Raw genomic sequence first — 18,021 nt, 5'->3', positions numbered from 1 at the left:
ACCTAATGGCAGTCAGGCTACCTCTGGCGAGCACATGGAGGTCTGTGCGGCCCCCCAAAGAAATGCCACCCCACACCATGACTGACCCACTGCCAAACCGGTCATGCTGGAGGATGTTTCAGGCAGCAGAACGTTCTCCACAGCATCTCCAGACTCTGTCACGTCTGTCACGTGCTCAGTGTGAACCTGCTTTCATCTGTGAAGAGCACAGAGCGCCAGTGGCGAATTTGCCAATCTTGGTGTTCTCTGGCAAATGCCAAACGTCCTGCACGGTGTTGGGCTGTAAGCACAACCCCCACCTGTGGACGTCGGGCCCTCATACCACCCTCATGGAGTCTGTTTCTGACCGTTTGAGCAGACACATGCACATTTGTGGCCTGCTGGAGGTCATTTTGCAGGGCTCTGGCAGTGCTCCTCCTGCTCCTCCTTGCACAAAGGCGGAGGTAGCGGTCCTGCTGCTGGGTTGTTGCCCTCCTACGGCCTCCTCCACGTCTCCTGATGTACTGGCCTGTCTCCTGGTAGCGCCTCCATGCTCTGGACACTACGCTGACAAACACAGCAAACCTTCTTGCCACAGCTCGCATTGATGTGCCATCCTGGATGAGCTGCACTACCTGAGCCACTTGTGTGGGTTGTAGACTCCGTCTCATGCTACCACTAGAGTGAAAGCACCGCCAGTATTCAAAAGTGACCAAAACATCAGCCAGGAAGCATATGAACTGAGAAGTGGTCTGTGGTCCCCACCTGCAGAACCACTCCTTTATTGGGGGTGTCTTGCTAATTGCCTATAATTTCCACCTGTTGTCTATTCCATTTGCACAACAGCATGTGAAATTTATTGTCAATCAGTGTTGCTTCCTAAGTGGACAGTTTGATTTCACAGAAGTGTGATTGACTTGGAGTTACATTGTGTTGTTTAAGTGTTCCCTTTATTTTTTTGAGCAGTGTATATAATGAGTGTGTGAAGTGTCAATCAAAGTGAAGAAGAGTGCACCTTTGATTTCCTTCCCCCTCTCCCTCGGCCTGAGCTGTGAAACATGGAAATTACATCATCATTAGAACCTTGATGGGATCTTTGCCCAGTGAGCCGCCTCTATGATGACCATGTTGTAGACACTAAGGGGGCTGACATCTGTTGTTATCATGTGTTTTACTGTGTATGTAAACTCAGCAAAAAAAGAAACGTCCTCTCACTGTCAACTGCGTTTATTTTAAGCAAACTTAACATGTGTAAATATTTGTACGAACATAACAATATTCAACAACGGAGACAAACTGAACAAGTTCCACAGACATGTGACTAACAGAAATTGAATAATGTGTCCCTGAACAAAGGGGGGTCAAAAGTAGCAGTCAGTATCTGGTGTGGCCACCAGCTGCATTAAGTACTGCAGTGCATCTCCTCCTCATGGATTGCACCAGATTTGCCAATTCTTGCTGTGAGATGTAACCCCACTCTTCCACCAAGGCACCTGCAAGTTCCCGGAAATGTCTGCTGGGAACGGCCCTAGCCCTCACCCTCCGATCCAACAGGTCCCAGACGTGCTCAATGGGATTGAGAACCGGGCTCTTCTCTGGCCATGGCAGAACACTGACATTCCTGTCCACCAGGAAATCACGCACAGAATGAGCAGTATGGTTGGTTGGTGGCATTGTCATGCTGGAGGGTCATGTCAGGATGAGCCTGCAGGAATGGTACCACATGAGGGAGGAGGATGTCTTCCCTGTAACGCACAGCTTTGATATTGCCTGCAATGACAGTAAGCTCAGTCCGATGATGCTGTGACACACCGCCCCAGACCATGACGGACCCTCCACCTCCAAATCGATCCCGCTCCAGAGTACAGGCCTCGCTGTAATGCTCATTCCTTCGATGATAAATGCGAATACGACCATCACCCCTGGTGAGACAAAACCGCAACTCGTCAGTAAAGAGCACGTCCTGTCTGGCCCAGTTATGGTGGGTTTGTGCCAATAGGCGACGTTGTTGCCAGAGATGTCTGGTGAGGACCTGCCTGACAACAGGCCTACAAGCCTTCAGTCCAGCTTCTCTCAGCCCATTGCGGACAGTCTGAGCACTGATGGAGGGATTGTGTGTTCCTGGTGTAACTCGGGCAGTTGTTGTTGCCATCCTGTACCTGTTCCGCAGGTGTGATGTTCAGATGTTCCGATCCAGGTGTTGTTACACGTGGTCTGCCACTGTGAGGACGATCAGCTGTCTGTCCTGTCTCTCTGTAGCGCTGTCTTAGGCGTCTCACAGTACAGACTTATTGTCCTGGCCACATCTGCAGTCCTCCTGCCTCCTTGCAGCATGCCTAAGGCACGTTCACGTAGATGTGCAGGGACCCTGGGCATCTTTCTTTTGGTGTTTTTCACAGCCAGTAGAAAGGCCTCTTTAGTGTCCTAAGTTTTCATAAAGGTGACATTAATTGCCTACCGTCTGTAAGCTGTTAGTGTCTTAAAGACCGTTCAACAGGTGCATGTTCATTAATTGTTTATGGTTCATTGAACAAGCATGGGAAACAGTGTTTAAACCCTTTACAATGAAGATCTGTGAAGTTATTTGGATTTTTACAAATTATCTTTGAAAGACTGGGTCCTGAAAAAGGGCAGTTTCTTTTTTTGCTGAGTTTATGTGTGGTCATGTGACTGGACATGTGACCTGAATGTGTGACCTGAATGTGTGACCCCTTGTGATGTCACTGTGAGACTCACTGCCAGCCTGATGCCATAGGGTGCCTAGTAATTGCCCCTACAGGGGATAAATAAATGCTATTATTTAATTGAATTACTATTGAATATATATTGCAGTCACCTGCCTGCTCTCACAAACATTAGTCCTTCTCTTTTTTTACCTAAAGGGGTACTATAATTCAAAATCAAATATCTAAATGATCCATGGTATAACCACCTCAAAACATTTCCATATGTCAGCTAGTAGAACCCCCCAAACGGCTTAGACTTTTAGAGGTTCAGAAAACCAGTGTCAGAGGGAGCAATGTCCAGTACCTAAACACACAAATCAAATTGAATTGTATTAGTCACATGCGCCAAATACAACAGGTGTAGGTAGACCTTACTCTAAAATGGGTAATGACAAGCCCTTAACTAAAAATGCAGTTGTTTTTATGTAAGAAAATAATACAAAATGCTATAAAAAATATATCAGACAATAAAATAACAATAATGAAGCAGCAATAAAGATCATTCATTGTCATTTAAAAGAAACACGCGTCACTCAGACACAATGAGACACAACAATCCCAGACAGACAGACAGACTTAGCTATATGCATGTCAGTGTTCACTTTGGGTCCATAGTTCTGAAGATCAGTGAGCTGAACAAATCTCTTTCACACAAGCACACACTGGAAATTCAGAGCAACTTGCCTTGGCCTTGGCATAATGACAGCTCACTGTTGTCTGTTGTTTCTAGCTAGCTAATGTTGATAGCTAAATGTTAGCTTGTGAGCTAGCTAGTTAGCTAATTATGGGGTCTTGCTGTAATTCAGCGGCAGCACTTCGTATTGTTCACAATCCAGTCCATTCAGAGTGGCTGCGTGATGCACAAAAATGCTTGTTTTATCGCTGAATAACAGCAGCTTCATGTAGCTAACAAGCTAGCTGAGAACATTAGTTTGCTCAATTCAAACACCAGTTCAACATAAGTCCCAATAACACAGTATTTTTAAGTGCGTGACTGTTTTATTGTATATATATATTTGACATTTTCGACATTCTATTTTGTATATTTTTATCGGACTAGCAGGGACATATGAAGCCTGGAAGCTGCAGTAATGTTGAGATGTCAGTAGGGAGCGCTCTAGTCTAGAACACTGGAACCAAAGACACTCCCCTTTCATCTGTTCTGGAACCTTCAGTACCAGCTGATATGGAGTGATGGGAATGGGTCACATTTTGTCTCTTGTAAAACATGTAGGCTCACTCCTCAAATAAAGAAATGCAACTACAGTATTCTGACTTTAGACCATTTTCTATTTAGATACAGTAACATCCCTTATGTGACATGCTGTTGCTGCATGTTAATGCCCTGACTAGGCTACTTTAAAATGTATCAACCACAGAACTCACACTTAGGCTACGCCTGTTTCTACTAACACTTACAGTAGACTACTTCTTGTTTCCACGCAGTGACAGTACGTTGACTAACTGTACAAGACCTCTCCCCTTCACTTCACTCTGTAAGTACACTTGACGATATCTTGGAATATAGTTTTAGTTATGATGTATTTAGCCAAACATCACATGACTTACTGTATCTTTGTACTTGTTGATTTATTTTGAACTGTGTTTTGGTTGTTACATCAGGGCCTGTATTCATAAAGTGTCTCAGACGGTCCATATAATTCTGATCGAAAAGGCTAAACTGATCCCAGATCAGCTCTCCTACTCTGATACACTTTGTGAATACTGACCCTGGACTGTGGTTTCATGTGTTTAGTTTAGTTCAGTTTATTCAATTACGTGTTTAAAACATGATCAGTAGAGTATGCCAGTAATACCCAGATCTCCATTCAATAGGGTCATGTTCACTGTCAAAGTATAACAGGGTCAAGTATAACTGTGTGTGTGTGTGTGTGTGTGTGTGTGTGTGTGTGTGTGTGTGTGTGTGTGTGTGTGTGTGTGTGTGTGTGTGTGTGTGTGTGTGTGTGTGTGTGTGTGTGTGTGTGTGTGTGTGTGTCTGTTTCTCTGTGTGTGTGTGTGTGTGTGTAAATGCATTTTTACATGTTAATCTGATTGTGGGATATACAGTGTCATGACGTTGGCCAGTAGGTAAGGTTTATGACCCCCCCCCCCCCCATAAATACCTTTCTCCCTTCCCTCTCTCTCTGACTCTACTGAGAGAGAGAGGGCTACCCCTTCCCGTTCTTATCCCGTTAACGGGATTGATTTTGACAACAGCCAGTGGAAAATGAGAGCGCCAAATTCAAAACAGCTAAAATCTCATAATTATATTTTCTCAAACAATCAACTATTTTACACCATTTTAAAAATAAACTTCTCGTAAATCCTACCACATTGTCCGATTTCAAAAAGGTTTTACGGCGAAAGCATAAAATTAGATTATGTTAGGAGAGTACATTGACAAAAATAATCACACAGCCATATTCCAAGCAACTCTATGCATCACAAAAACCCAAAACACAGCTAAATGATGCACTAACCTTTGACGATCTTCATCAGATAACACTCCTAGGACATTATGTTACGCAATACATGTATGTTTTGCTCGATAAAGTTCATATTTATATCCAAAAACAGCATTTTACATTGGCGCGTAATGTTGAGAAATGTTTTCCCTCCAAACCTCCGGTGAATCAGCACAATGAGCACACATATTACAGAAATACTCATCAAAATGTTTGATCAATATAGAAGTGTTATGCACAGAATTATAGATACACTTCTCGTAAATGTAATCGCTTTGTCAGATTTCAAAAAAGGTTCACGGCGAAAGCACAATTTGCAATAATCTGAGTACAGCCCAGATGACACTAACAACTAGCAAACAGAAACCCGCCATCTTGGAATCAATAAAACTAAGAAATTACATTATAATATTCACTTACCTTTGATTATCTTCATCAGAAGGCACTCCCAGGAACCCCAGCTCCACAATAAATGTTCGATAAAGTTCATATTTATGTCCAAATACATTAATTTTGTTTGCGCGTTAGGTTCACTATCCAAATCCACAACGCGCATGCTTACTTAGTCCAGACGAAAAGTCAAAAAAGTTATACTACAGTTTGTAGAAACATGTCAAACGATGTATAGAATCAATCTTTAGGTTGCTTTTATCATATATCTTGAATAAAATTCCAACCGGACCTATACGTTCTCTTTAGCAGAGAATATGAACTCAGCTCGCTCCCAAGTCATTGCGCGTGACTGAGCCCATGCCTTATAATGGGACACCTACTTCCTTGTGCTGTAATTCCCATCAAATTCACCATAGAATCTTCAAACACCGTTCTAAAGACTGCTGACATCTAGTGGAAGCTTTAGGAAGTGCAAAATGAAACCTAAGACACTGTATACAATCAAGGCAATATCTTGAAAAAACTACAACCTCAGACTTTCCACTTCCTGCTTGGAATTTTCTCAGGTTTTTACCTGCCAAACAGTTTTAGAAACTTCAGAGTGTTTTCTATCCAAATCTACTAATAATATGCATATTCTAGTTTCTGGGCCAGAGTAGTAACCTGTTAAAATTGGGTACGTTTTTCATCCGGCCGTGAAAATACTGCCCCCTAGCCCCAAGAGGTTTTAACATGAGAAACAGTGATGGTGGGTTGTGTTTAGGAGTAGTGTTAACATGAGACAGAGTGATGGTGGGTTGTGTTTAGGAGTAGTATTAACATGAGACACAGTGATGGTGGGTTGTGTTTAAGAGTAGTATTAACATGACACAGTGATGGTGAATTGTGTTTAGGAGTAGTATTAACATGAGACACAGTGATGGTGGGTTGTGTTTAGGAGTAGTATTAACATGAGACGCAGTGATGGTGGGTTGTGTTTAGGAGTAGTATTAGCATGAGACACAGTGATGGTGGGTTGTGTTTAGGAGTAGTATTAACATGAGACACAGTGATTGTTGGTTGTGGTTTTGTTGGTTTAGAAGCATGCACTCAGTGTCACTTCCCTGTTCTACTTTCCTGTCTGTCCTCTCACAGACCTCCTGAATCATATCAGAAATCTATATTTGCACATTAGACAATACAGAATATGGTCCTCTGTAGCTCAGTTGGTAGAGCATGGCACCTGCAAAGAAATGGGTTTGGTTCCTGGGACCACCCATATGTAAAATATATGCACACGACTGTATATTGCTTTGGGTAGTTGAGTTTTATAAGTGGTATTATTTATGGACAGCAGACTACAATAGACTACACAGTCTATACAGCAGGCTGTGGTGATGTTCATTGATGCCTCTAATAGATAAAGCTACTACCAGTACTGCACAACAGAGGAGACTGGTATATTTATTTTATTTTTATTTAACCTTTATTTAACTAGGCAAGTCAGTTAAGAACAAATTCTTATTTTCAATGACGGCCTAGGAACAGTGGGTTAACAGCCTTGTATAAAGGAGGATGGACTCATTATATTGGCTGGAATGACGGGAACACCATTCATTTTATTCCCATTACTTCCCAAATGAATGAGGACATCAGGACTGGAGGCTGCAGTAATGTTGAGATGCCAGTAGGTAAACCTCTAGTCTAGAACACTGGAACCTTCTGTACCACTTTGATGCAGCTGATGAGGAGTGATGGTCATGGGTGTATAAATTAAATGGGTTCTAATTGGATGACATCATGGAACTTTGACCTGTATATACAGAACTCAGAAGGGCAAGGCAACACATTAAAATGTTAACGTGTAAAAATGTAAAATGTAAAAATGTTATAAACAGTATAGAGAACACATTGTTGACATGGTTCTGTATATTGTATAAATATCACATTGGAAATGGGACACATATTGTTTATTAAAGAAATATAGGCCCAGACTCGTCTTTTTCACAATTTCTGTTAAAATACAGTAACAGCCCTTTTCTGACATGCTGGTCTGGTCGTCGTGCATGTTAATGTCTTAATTAAACATGAAGGACAGTTCTGCATTAGCTACTTGCGTTCTGACTGCTTTTATAATGTTTCAACACTTACTTCTTGTTTTCACTCACTACCAGTCAGTCTACTCGCTATACAAGACCTCTCCCCTTCACTTCACTCTGTAAGTACTCTTGATAATATCTTGAAGTATAGTTTTGGGTTATTTGTTTTTAGTCATAAGTCATATACTTGAGGGTAATGTATCATTTACTTCTTGTTATGTTTTGAGCTGTGTTTTAGTTGTTACATCAGGGCCAGTATTCATAAAGTGTCTCCCCCGGTGTGGGTGTGTGTGAATGACACAGTGGATTTATCTGAGGGCCCTTCAGGACCAGACTGATAGGGAGTAGTGTTGACATCTATACTGTGTAGGATGTGTGTTTTAACTTTTCTACATCCATAACAACCAGCTCTCTAGACTTTGATACAGACTTCATGGGCCTTATGGGCCTTCACTACAGATGCACTCTGTGTGTGTGTGTGTGTGTGTGTGTGTGTGTGTGTGTGTGTGTGTGTGTGTGTGTGTGTGTGTGTGTGTGTGTGTGTGTGTGTGTGTGTGTGTGTGTCACTTGCTGTTTATCCTCACAGCTTGGGGATAGGAGCTATCATTGAACCTGGTGGTCAGTCTTTAGGCTGCTGTACAGCTTGACGGACCGTAGAGGATTGAACATTTATCCTCCTGTATTTGGGGTTCTGAGAATAAAACAGCTTCAGAACAATCAATGTAGAAATATGTGTTTACAGTTCTACACATCTGTTCAATACGTTGTTGTTGTTGTTGATAATGATGATGATGACTATGTAGTTATTCACCTGCTATAGAGTGAGTTGTTGTTTATGTTTCTAAGACTGCAGGGTGGGAGATGCAACAATGGTCTTGAGAACAGCAGGAAGTGTGTTGGTGGTCTTTCTCTGGTCTGTGGCAGGTATGGTCCCATAACTGTTTTTTCAATTTACAAACATGTCTAAATGGTTAAGAGTCATTATGTTATTCTGTTGTTCTGTTTGTTGTATCTACGTCACTTTATATAGTTGTCTTTCACTGCTCATTGAGCCATGCTTATCATGCTTATTTTCCATTCACACCCAACTCAGTAACTATGGAAACAAAATGTGGACATACATTACTGTTAGTGAGAGCCATTTTTGCAAAATTTCCATTTAATAAATGTTGTGTTGTGTGACTGTGTTTCAGTTGTACTAGGGCAGAATGGCTGGAGTGTGACTTACACCACTCAGAGTATCTGTGCCTTGAAGGGGTCAACAGTGAAGCTGTCCTGCTCTTTCAGATATCCCAGAGGTCATAAAGTCACATCAACCTTCTGGTTCACTAAAATGGAGACTGAAGATATAGGTCTGGACCCAGAATATGCAGGGCATGTGGAGTATCGTAGGGATAAGAAGAAAGACTGTACCCTGAGAATCACAGACCTGAGAGAGAGAGACTCAGCTACGTACAGGTTCAGATTATTAACAGATCAGGAAGGAGGGACATATACTGGAAAACTTGGAGTGACTTTGTCTGTCACAGGTAAAGTAAAAAAGTGCTATTATGTTAATTTCCAATTAGTTCTGAAAAATTGCCTTGGTTTGTATTTATCTCAGTATAACATAGGATTTATTCCATCTTTGTATCAGAGTGATAAGTCAGTGATAAAGGGATTTACAGTGATATTGTTTTTTCTCCAGATCTTCAGGTGAAGGTGACTGGTGGACATCAGGATAAGATACTGACCTGTATCACCACCTGTACTCTGACTGACAACCCCACCTACATCTGGTACAAGAACGGACAACATCTAGATGAGAGCACCTCCCCCCAGTACAAAGACTCAGTCTCCATTAACTATGAAGACAGCTACTCCTGTGCTGTAAAAGGCCATGAGGATCTCCACTCTCCTGCAGTGTGTGAGTGGGAATCTAATATGGAATGTATACAGGATGTTTGTACTAATTCCGTTTGGTCTCACTGTATAATTTGATAGGGCTTGGCTTTTATGAAAATAACTGAAAATACTGTATAATGCACTTATGTGATTCCATTATGTTTTAGGTGTCCAGGGTCAGGACTGCAACAGAGTGACTTACACCAACAGGACAATCTGTGCCTTGAAGGGGTCAACAATTAACATATCCATTACTTATTTTAGTCTTTGTAACATCACATCATCACTCTGGTTTAGTCCTAAACAGAGTGACAGCTGGAGGGATGAGTTGATCCCTGAGGACCTAAACACAGACCCAGGGTATGCAGGTCGTGTGGAGTATGCAGGAGAGAAGGAGAGAGGTCACTCCATCCTGAGAATCACAGATCTGAGAGAGGAGGACTCAGCTGAGTACAAGTTCATCTTCAACACACAGACATCAAGATGGGGATACAGTTTCCCTGGAACAACTTTGACTGTCACAGGTAACACTGGATCATGTTTTTCATACAGGATGATGTTTATACATACATTTCTATTTGATGTTTTATTATAAAAAATGTTTATCCATAATACACTATTGGTTTAATTATGTTATTGTCATTGACTCTGTATTCAGACTTGCAGTTGAAGGTGACTCCTGCCACAGATGCTGGGAAGAAGACACTGACCTGTATCACCACCTGTACTCTGACTGACAACCCCACCTACATCTGGTACAAGAACGGACACAAAGTAAAGGAGGACTCTTCCAGCCTGTACTCAGACTCCTTTAGTGATGCAGACAGTTACTCCTGTGCTGTAAAAGGGCATGAGAATCTCCACTCTCCTGCAGTGTGTGAGTCTGGACTTTTACATACAACATTTTTTTCAGGTTGTCAGACGATCATTATTTAATTTGCTGTGAATGTGACGTCCACTTCTGCTTTAGTTCCGTATCCTTTGACACGCAGTGTTGAATGGGCTTCAAGATATATAATCAAATTCATGAAAATGCAGTCAATGGATGAATTTACCAGATACCTTTCAGTACGTTTTTGCACCAAAGTTTAAAAACTACAAAGCTGAGGGGATAGTCACTTCCTGGTTACTTTCACAGCATATGATTTAAACATTGTTGATTTTTGTTTTTCATTTATATTTGGAGGTGGGGTGCCCCGATTGGCGTCACTGGTTAGTCAGTATGTGTTACACCTGTGCTGGCATGTGGGTTTTTATTTTGTTTGCCTCTTCTTGGGAAAATGTGGGTGCCCGTGGTGAGCACTCGTGTCTATTTGGTTCCAGTTGTTGTTGCTAGTCAATTTTCAATGGACACCCCATGATTGTCTTTCAGAACCCCTCCTAAAAACCCACTGGTCTCATTTTTGTCTTTGTCAGTGACTCTTTTATTAATTCCCCCTTTTGTTTGGGTGACATTTTAGGTTATCTTGCTGGGAAACGTAACAGCATAAGTGTATACAGTAGATATTGTAATTTAAGAATTTTATAAAGGTGATATATTGTCTTGTATTTCAGGTCAGAAGTGTTGGAGTGTGACTTACACCCATCGGAAGATCTGTGCCTTGAAGGGGTCAACAGTGGACATATCCTGCTCTTACACATATCCCAGTTATCATGAGATCAAACAAGCTTTCTGGTTTACTAAATGGTCTGGTATGGATGCTGAAGATCTGAACTCAGTGCCAGGGTATGAGGGTCATATAGAGTACCTTGGGGATAAGAAGAGTAACTGTACCCTGAGAATCACAGACCTGAGAGTGAGTGACTCTGCTGGGTACAGGTTCAGATTCATAACATCTGGAGGAAAGTTTTCTGGCTCACCTGTCTCCCTGACTGTCACAGGTAATCTGTCACACATCTCACATCTATTACTGTAAATACCATATTAAGGGCAGTCATTCAGACACAGTAGTTGTATGTGATGGAAAAAAACCAAATCTAGTATTTCACATAAGAGGACATGTATAGGAGGAGGAGAATAATGATTTGTTTCCATTAACTCTAGATGTTGTGTTGGAAATGAATCCTACATCTGTGTCAGAGGGGGAGAGAGTCACACTGGCATGTAGAACCAAATGTATACTGGACCCCATCACAGCCTACAGTTGGCATAAGAATGGACAGCCTATACCAAACAGCAACATCTACTCTCCTGTCTATAGACTATTCTCAGTCAGCAGTGAGGATACAGGCAGATACTCCTGTGCTGTAGAAGGCCATGAGGATCTCCTCTCTGCTGAAGAGACTCTCACTGTCACATGTAAGAACATGGGGTTTAAACCTTTAGTTTGCTATATTAAGATTGTAGTGACAGATATTAGCTCCACATGATACTTGAATTGATCATCTTCAACAAGTTGGTGAATCTAAAAGTCATTGTGTGGAAAAGTACAATTGTGGAACATGTATATAATATGTTTAATAACTGACCTAATTTGTACTCTTACTAAATCCATTGTCTTTTACATCAGATGGACCAAGGAACACCTCAGTGTCAGTCAGTCCCTCTGGTGAAATAGTGGTGGGCAGTTCAGTGACTCTGACCTGCAGCAGTGATGCCAACCCACCTGTCCAGAGCTGTACCTGGTGGTACAGGAAGAATGGAGGTACCTATCAGAGTGTCTCCAATCAGAACACAGGACCACATCATACCTTCAATCAAATCCAGTCATCTGACAGTGGAGAGTACTACTGTGAGGCCCAGAATGAGATGGGGACAGACAAGTCTACGATCATAAACATGGATGTGAAATGTGAGTGAAGTTCCTCAGTGCTTGAATGCTAAGGCTGCAAAAACGTAGAGATAAAGTAGTCCTTAATGAGATAAATGAGATAAAGTAGTCCTTAAAGTAGTCCTTAAAAACTTCTCTGGGGTATGTGGGACGGTAGCGTTCCACCTCGCCAACAGGCAGTGAAATAGCAGAGCACCAAATTCAAAACAACAAAAATCTCATAATTCAAATTTTTCACACATACAAGTATTATACACCATTTTAAAGATAAACTTCTCATTAATCCAACCACACTGTACGATTTCAAAAAGGATTTACGGTGAAAGCATAGCATTAGATTATGTTAGGACAGCGCCTAGACAAGAAAAACCCACACAGCCATTTTCCAAGCAAGGAGAGGCGTCACAAAAACCAGAAATACACTGCGTGCACAATTATTAGGCAAATTGTATTCCTCAGGATTCATTTTGTTATTGAACAAACACAATGCTCTCAGTCAATCCAAAATGTTATTGAACCTTAAACCTGAATGTTTAACGAAGGAAAAGTGAGTTTTGCCTTTCTCAGGGAAATATATGTGTGCACAATTATTAGGCAACTAAATTACAAAAATTATTTCTCAACTCACTTGTTTATTCTCAATTTTTAGAGTAAGTGTAACAGATAAGTAACACAAAATGACAATTATATAACATTTTTGGCATTTCAAAAATATTCAGTGACCAATATAGCCACCCTTATTTTCAATAACTGCCATGAGCCTTCCATTCATGGAGTCTGTCAGTTTCTTGATCTGTTCATGATCAATTTTCGCTGAAGCAGCAACCACAGCCTCCCAAATGCTGTTCAAAACGGTGTATTGTCTTCCATCACTGTAAATCTCACGTTTGAGAAGGGCCCACAAGTTCTCAATAGGATTTAAGTCAGGTGAGGAAGGGGGCCAGGTCATTATTCAGGCATCTTTGAGGCCCTTGCTGGCTAGCCAAGCAGTGGAGTACTTGGATGCATGTGATGGAGCATTGTCCTGCATAAAGATCATGGCCTTCTAGAATGCTTAGGACTTCTTCCTGTACCACTGTTTGACGAAAGAATCTTCCAGAAACTGGCAGTAGGTTTGGGAGTTGAGTTTCAGTCCATCTTCAACCCGAAAAGGTCCAACTACCTCATCCTCAATGATAGCAGCCCATACCAGTACCCCTCCTTCACCTTGCTGGCACCTGACTCAAAGTGGTGCCCTGTGTCCATTACTGATCCAGCCACGGGCCCATCCATTTGGTCCATCAAGAATCACTTTCATTTCATCTGTCCATTAAACCTTTGAAAAATCTGTCTTCAGGTATTTCTTTGCCCAATCTTGACGCTTCAACTTTTGAATCTTATTCAGTGGTGGTCTTGTTTCAGTCTTCTTGACCTTGGCCATGTCTCTGAGCACTTGACACCTTGTACTTCTGAATACTCCAGGTAGGTTGCAGTTCTGGAATACGGTGGCACTGGAGGATAATGGGTTCCTGGTAGTTTGACGTTTAATTCTTCTCAAGTCTTTTGCAGTTAATTTGCGCCTTTTCTTCCCCATGTGTTTTTTGTGCCCCAGTTGACTATTCTCAACAAAACGTTTGAATGTCCGGTGGTCACACCTCAATACTTTAGCTATTTAAGGAGTGTCGCATTAAAGAGACATTAAAGAGTGTCAGTTAAATTTATTTTTTGGCCCATTATACCTGAGTTAATGAGGCTGCCTAATAATTATGCACACCTTGATATAAGGTGTTATTCACTTTCGCCACACCCTCCCTCATTACACAAATACATATCACCTGAAAATGATTAAATCCAATAAGCATTCAAGTTTATATGGTTTGGAGAACAAAAATGGGAATAGAAACAATGATAAGATCAGAATACTCACTTGCCTAATAATTGTGCACGCAGTGTACAGCTAAAATTAATCACTAACCTTTGATCTTCATCAGATGGCACTCATAGGACTTCATGTTACACAATACATGTATGTTTTGCTTGATAAAGTTCATTTATATCCAAAAACCCCATTTTACATTGGTGCGTGATGTTCAGAAATGTTTTGCCTCCCAAAACCTCTGGTGAATGAGCACATCAATTTACAGAAATACTCATCATAAACATTGATAAAATATTCAACTGTTATTCAAAGAATTATAGATACACTTCTCCTTAATGCAACCGTTGTGTCAGATTTCAAAAAAGCTTTACAGCGAAAGCACACTTTGCAATAATCTGAGTACGGCGCTCAGTCACAAAACCAAACCCGCCATTTTGTGGAGTCAACAAAACTCAGAAATAGCATTATAAATATTCACTTACCTTTGATCTTCATCGGAATGCACTCCCAGGAATCCCAGTTCCACAATAAATGTTCATTTGTTTCGATAAAGTCCATATTTATGTCCAAATACCTCCTTTTTGTTCGCACGTTCAGTCGAGTAATCCAAATCCACTGTGCTCACGCAGTGAGTTCAGACAAAGTCAAAAAAGTTATATTACAGTTCGTAGAAACATGTCAAACGATGTATAGAATCATCCTTAGGATGTTTTTATCATAAATCTTCCATAATATTCCAACCGGACGATTCCTTTGTCTTCAAAAAAGATAAGGAACACAGCTAACACTCACGGGAGCGGTCGCCACTGAGCTCATGTCATATTCTCAGTCATCTGATTCCAATTACTCTTATTCTCTCCCCATTCGCAGTAGAAGCATGAAACAACGTTCTAAAGACTGTTGACATTTAGTGGAAGCCTTAGGAAGTGCAAAATGACCCCACAGACACTGTGTATTAGATAGGCAATCACTTGAAAAACTACAAACCTCAGATTTCCACACTTCCTGGTTGGATTTTTTCTCAGTTTTTTTGCCTGCCACAGTTCTGTTATACTCATGGACATCATTCAAACAGTTTTAGAAACTTCAGTGTTTTCTATCCAAATCTACTAATGATATGCATATCTTAGCTTCTGGGACTGAGTAGCAGGCAGTTTACTCTGGGCACCTTCTTCATCCGGATGTCAAAATACTGCCCCCTACCCTAGTGAGTTTTTTTTAATGTTTGTAGTTTTCTATTGAATGCCATTACAGTATCCATTGACTTAGGACTCAAATTGCACTTCCTATTGCTTCCACTAGATGTCAACAGTCTTTAGAATCTGTTTCAGGCTTGTATTCTGAAAAATTAGGGAGTAAGACCACTTTGAATAAGTGGACACTGCAGTGTCCCAGAGGTTTTTCATGAGTGCGACCGAGAGCACGCCTTTCTTGTTTTCCTTTTATATTGACGAAGCTTTTGTCCGGTTGAAATGTTATTGATTATTATGACTAAAAACAACCTCAGGATTGATTATAAACATCGTTTGACATGTTTCTACGAACTTTACTGATACTTTTTGGATTTTTCGTCTGTCTGTTGTGACTGCCTTTGAGCCTGTGGATTACTGAACAAAAGCGCAAAAAAAACTGAGGTTTTTGGATATAAAGAGGGACTTTATCGAACAAAACGTACATTTATTGAGTAAATGGGAGTCTTGTGAGTGCAACCATATGAAGATCATCAAAGGTAAGTGATTAGTTTTATCACTATTTCTGACTTGTGTAACTCTACTTGGCTGGTAACTGTTTGTAATGATTTGTCTGCTGGGCGCTGTTCTCAGATAATTGCATGGTATGCTTTCGCCGTAAAGCCTTTTTGAAATCTGACACCGTGGTTGGATTAACAAGAATATAATGAATATTTCTGTTTTTGAATTTGGCGCTCTGCAATTTCACTGGATGTTGGCCAGGAGGGATGGTAGCGTCCCACATCCCCTAGAGGTTTTTAATCATTATACTTTGTCTTATTCCACCTTAGTTTATAACTATGCATTGGGTTATAAGATCCCTTAACAAGTCTTACATTAATGTCCTGTATTATACTTTATTTTTAGTTTATTATTTCATACCATATACTCATATCGTCCATATTTTATTATAGTGAAACAGACCTCAGTTATGACTGCAGCTGTAGGAATCATAGTGGTTGTTCTGGTTCTCATCCTCTGTCTCTCTGGCTTCATGTGGTTCAGGTGAGTGAGAATGCATCTTTTATTGTTGTTCATTAATTACATTTAGCGCTCTGATTTGTTGTTAACTTTATTAATTCATTCATTTATTCATTAATGTGCAAAACAGGAAGAAGGCCTTCAAATCCACCTCTGTCACAAGAGATACAGCAGACGTTGGACAGGTGTGTTGGAATCAGAATATGACTGTGATGACTGTGTATTGCTTTGTCAAACATTTCCACTCCTCATGTTGTCTATCCTCTTTCTCCATCAGGGAGACTTTAGTCCAGTGTATGACAACATCTCAAACATGGCCATGAACCCTACTGCAGCACAGACAGCAGCCACCGTCGACCAGGATGATGTTCACTACGCCAGCATCAACTTCTCTCGCTCCAAAAACCAGGAAGTTCCTCTGTACTCCACCGTCCAGCTGCCTCAACCACAGAAACAGGACCAAGATGTCCAATATACTGCTGTGAAATTCAACCTCCCCAGTGCTGCCACCCAGTGAGCATATTCTGCCATTACAACAATAGTCAATACTAGAACATTGTGAACACACAGCATTAAATGAGAAGTTTGTTTGTTTACAACCAAATCTGGATGGTGGGGTGGGGGTTGGAAAGTTGAGTCTCAATTACTGCATTTCTACACAATTAAAAATAGTATTTGGAAAACAGCAAAATCAAGCAAAAATGACCCCGGCCATTTTCACCTTGGCTGCTGTGGGTTATTTCACCTCAGTCCCTCTACAAACACATAGCCTATTAGCTATACAGTAATATTATACACCTGAAAGGGAGGAAATATTGGAAATTATTCACACTGACACACTAATCAGAGAAGAAACTAAAACCTGTGACATTTTTAGAACTGTATTGTTTGCTTGTTGATAGCGTTTTAATGTAGGACTATAGGGAAGATAGGTCTTGGGGAGATGTTCATATTGAAACATATATTTTTTTATGTTCCTCATTTGTTTGATTAGATCAGTACAGATTTTATCAGGGGACCCCCCCTTGCTTCCTATCTCTCTCTGTCTCCTCTACATCTACCTGCATTGCAGCCTGCCTCAGCCTCTCCACTAAGTACCACATCACTGTATGTCTCGGTAGCCTACTCTCTGTAAAGGACTTAGTAGCGTATTTGTTGCTCCTGCTGAGGTAGGCTCCGTTTAACGTTAGCTTCTTACTTCATCCTTCTAGCTGGCTAAGTAATACTAACCAGAACCCTTCAATGTCACTGCAATATAAGTGTCTGCTGGCAGCTATCCCCCCCGACCTGACTGACATATTTATAAGTGACTATTTACCAGCTGTGCACTCATTCTCAGGGAGGGATTGTTTTGTTTGGAGGATGTCTGTAGACATAGCCGGAGTCGCGGGACGGTTAAAAAAAATGGCCTTTGTCCGGCATCTCGCAAACAGACTGTCAGTAGAGTAAGGTATTTAGGGTATTTAGTTTCATGTCGCCCTCGGCCTGTGCCGCGAGAAGGGGAATTAGCCGTTTGAGAGAATGGGGAATGTGCTGCAAAAAGCAAATCAGGGAGGCAGATCCAGGGGAAGCAGGCAAACATAACGAACAAACCACAGTTAATGATTCCACTCGTTCGCAAAGAGGCAGGAGCGATTAGTCAGATCAAGAATATAAG

The 18,021-nt window shown here is 41.1% G+C and overlaps 1 protein-coding gene across 1 annotated transcript in view; it reads left to right on the top strand.

Annotated features, from left to right (window-relative positions):
- The window catches only part of LOC115184117 (sialoadhesin-like), a 161,367-nt gene that overhangs the window by 97,494 nt on the left and 45,852 nt on the right, over positions 1-18,021 (top strand). The window contains exon 9 of the mRNA XM_029745107.1: positions 16,495-16,549. Within this exon, the coding sequence (XP_029600967.1) occupies positions 16,495-16,549 (55 nt within the window). The remainder of the gene's footprint in view (positions 1-16,494; positions 16,550-18,021) is intronic.

The sequence above is a fragment of the Salmo trutta genome, unplaced genomic scaffold (genome assembly GCF_901001165.1).
Source record: "Salmo trutta unplaced genomic scaffold, fSalTru1.1, whole genome shotgun sequence".
NCBI lineage: Eukaryota > Metazoa > Chordata > Actinopteri > Salmoniformes > Salmonidae > Salmo > Salmo trutta.
Note: the sequence above shows the minus strand (reverse complement) of the source record. Positions and strands in the feature narration are given on the sequence as shown.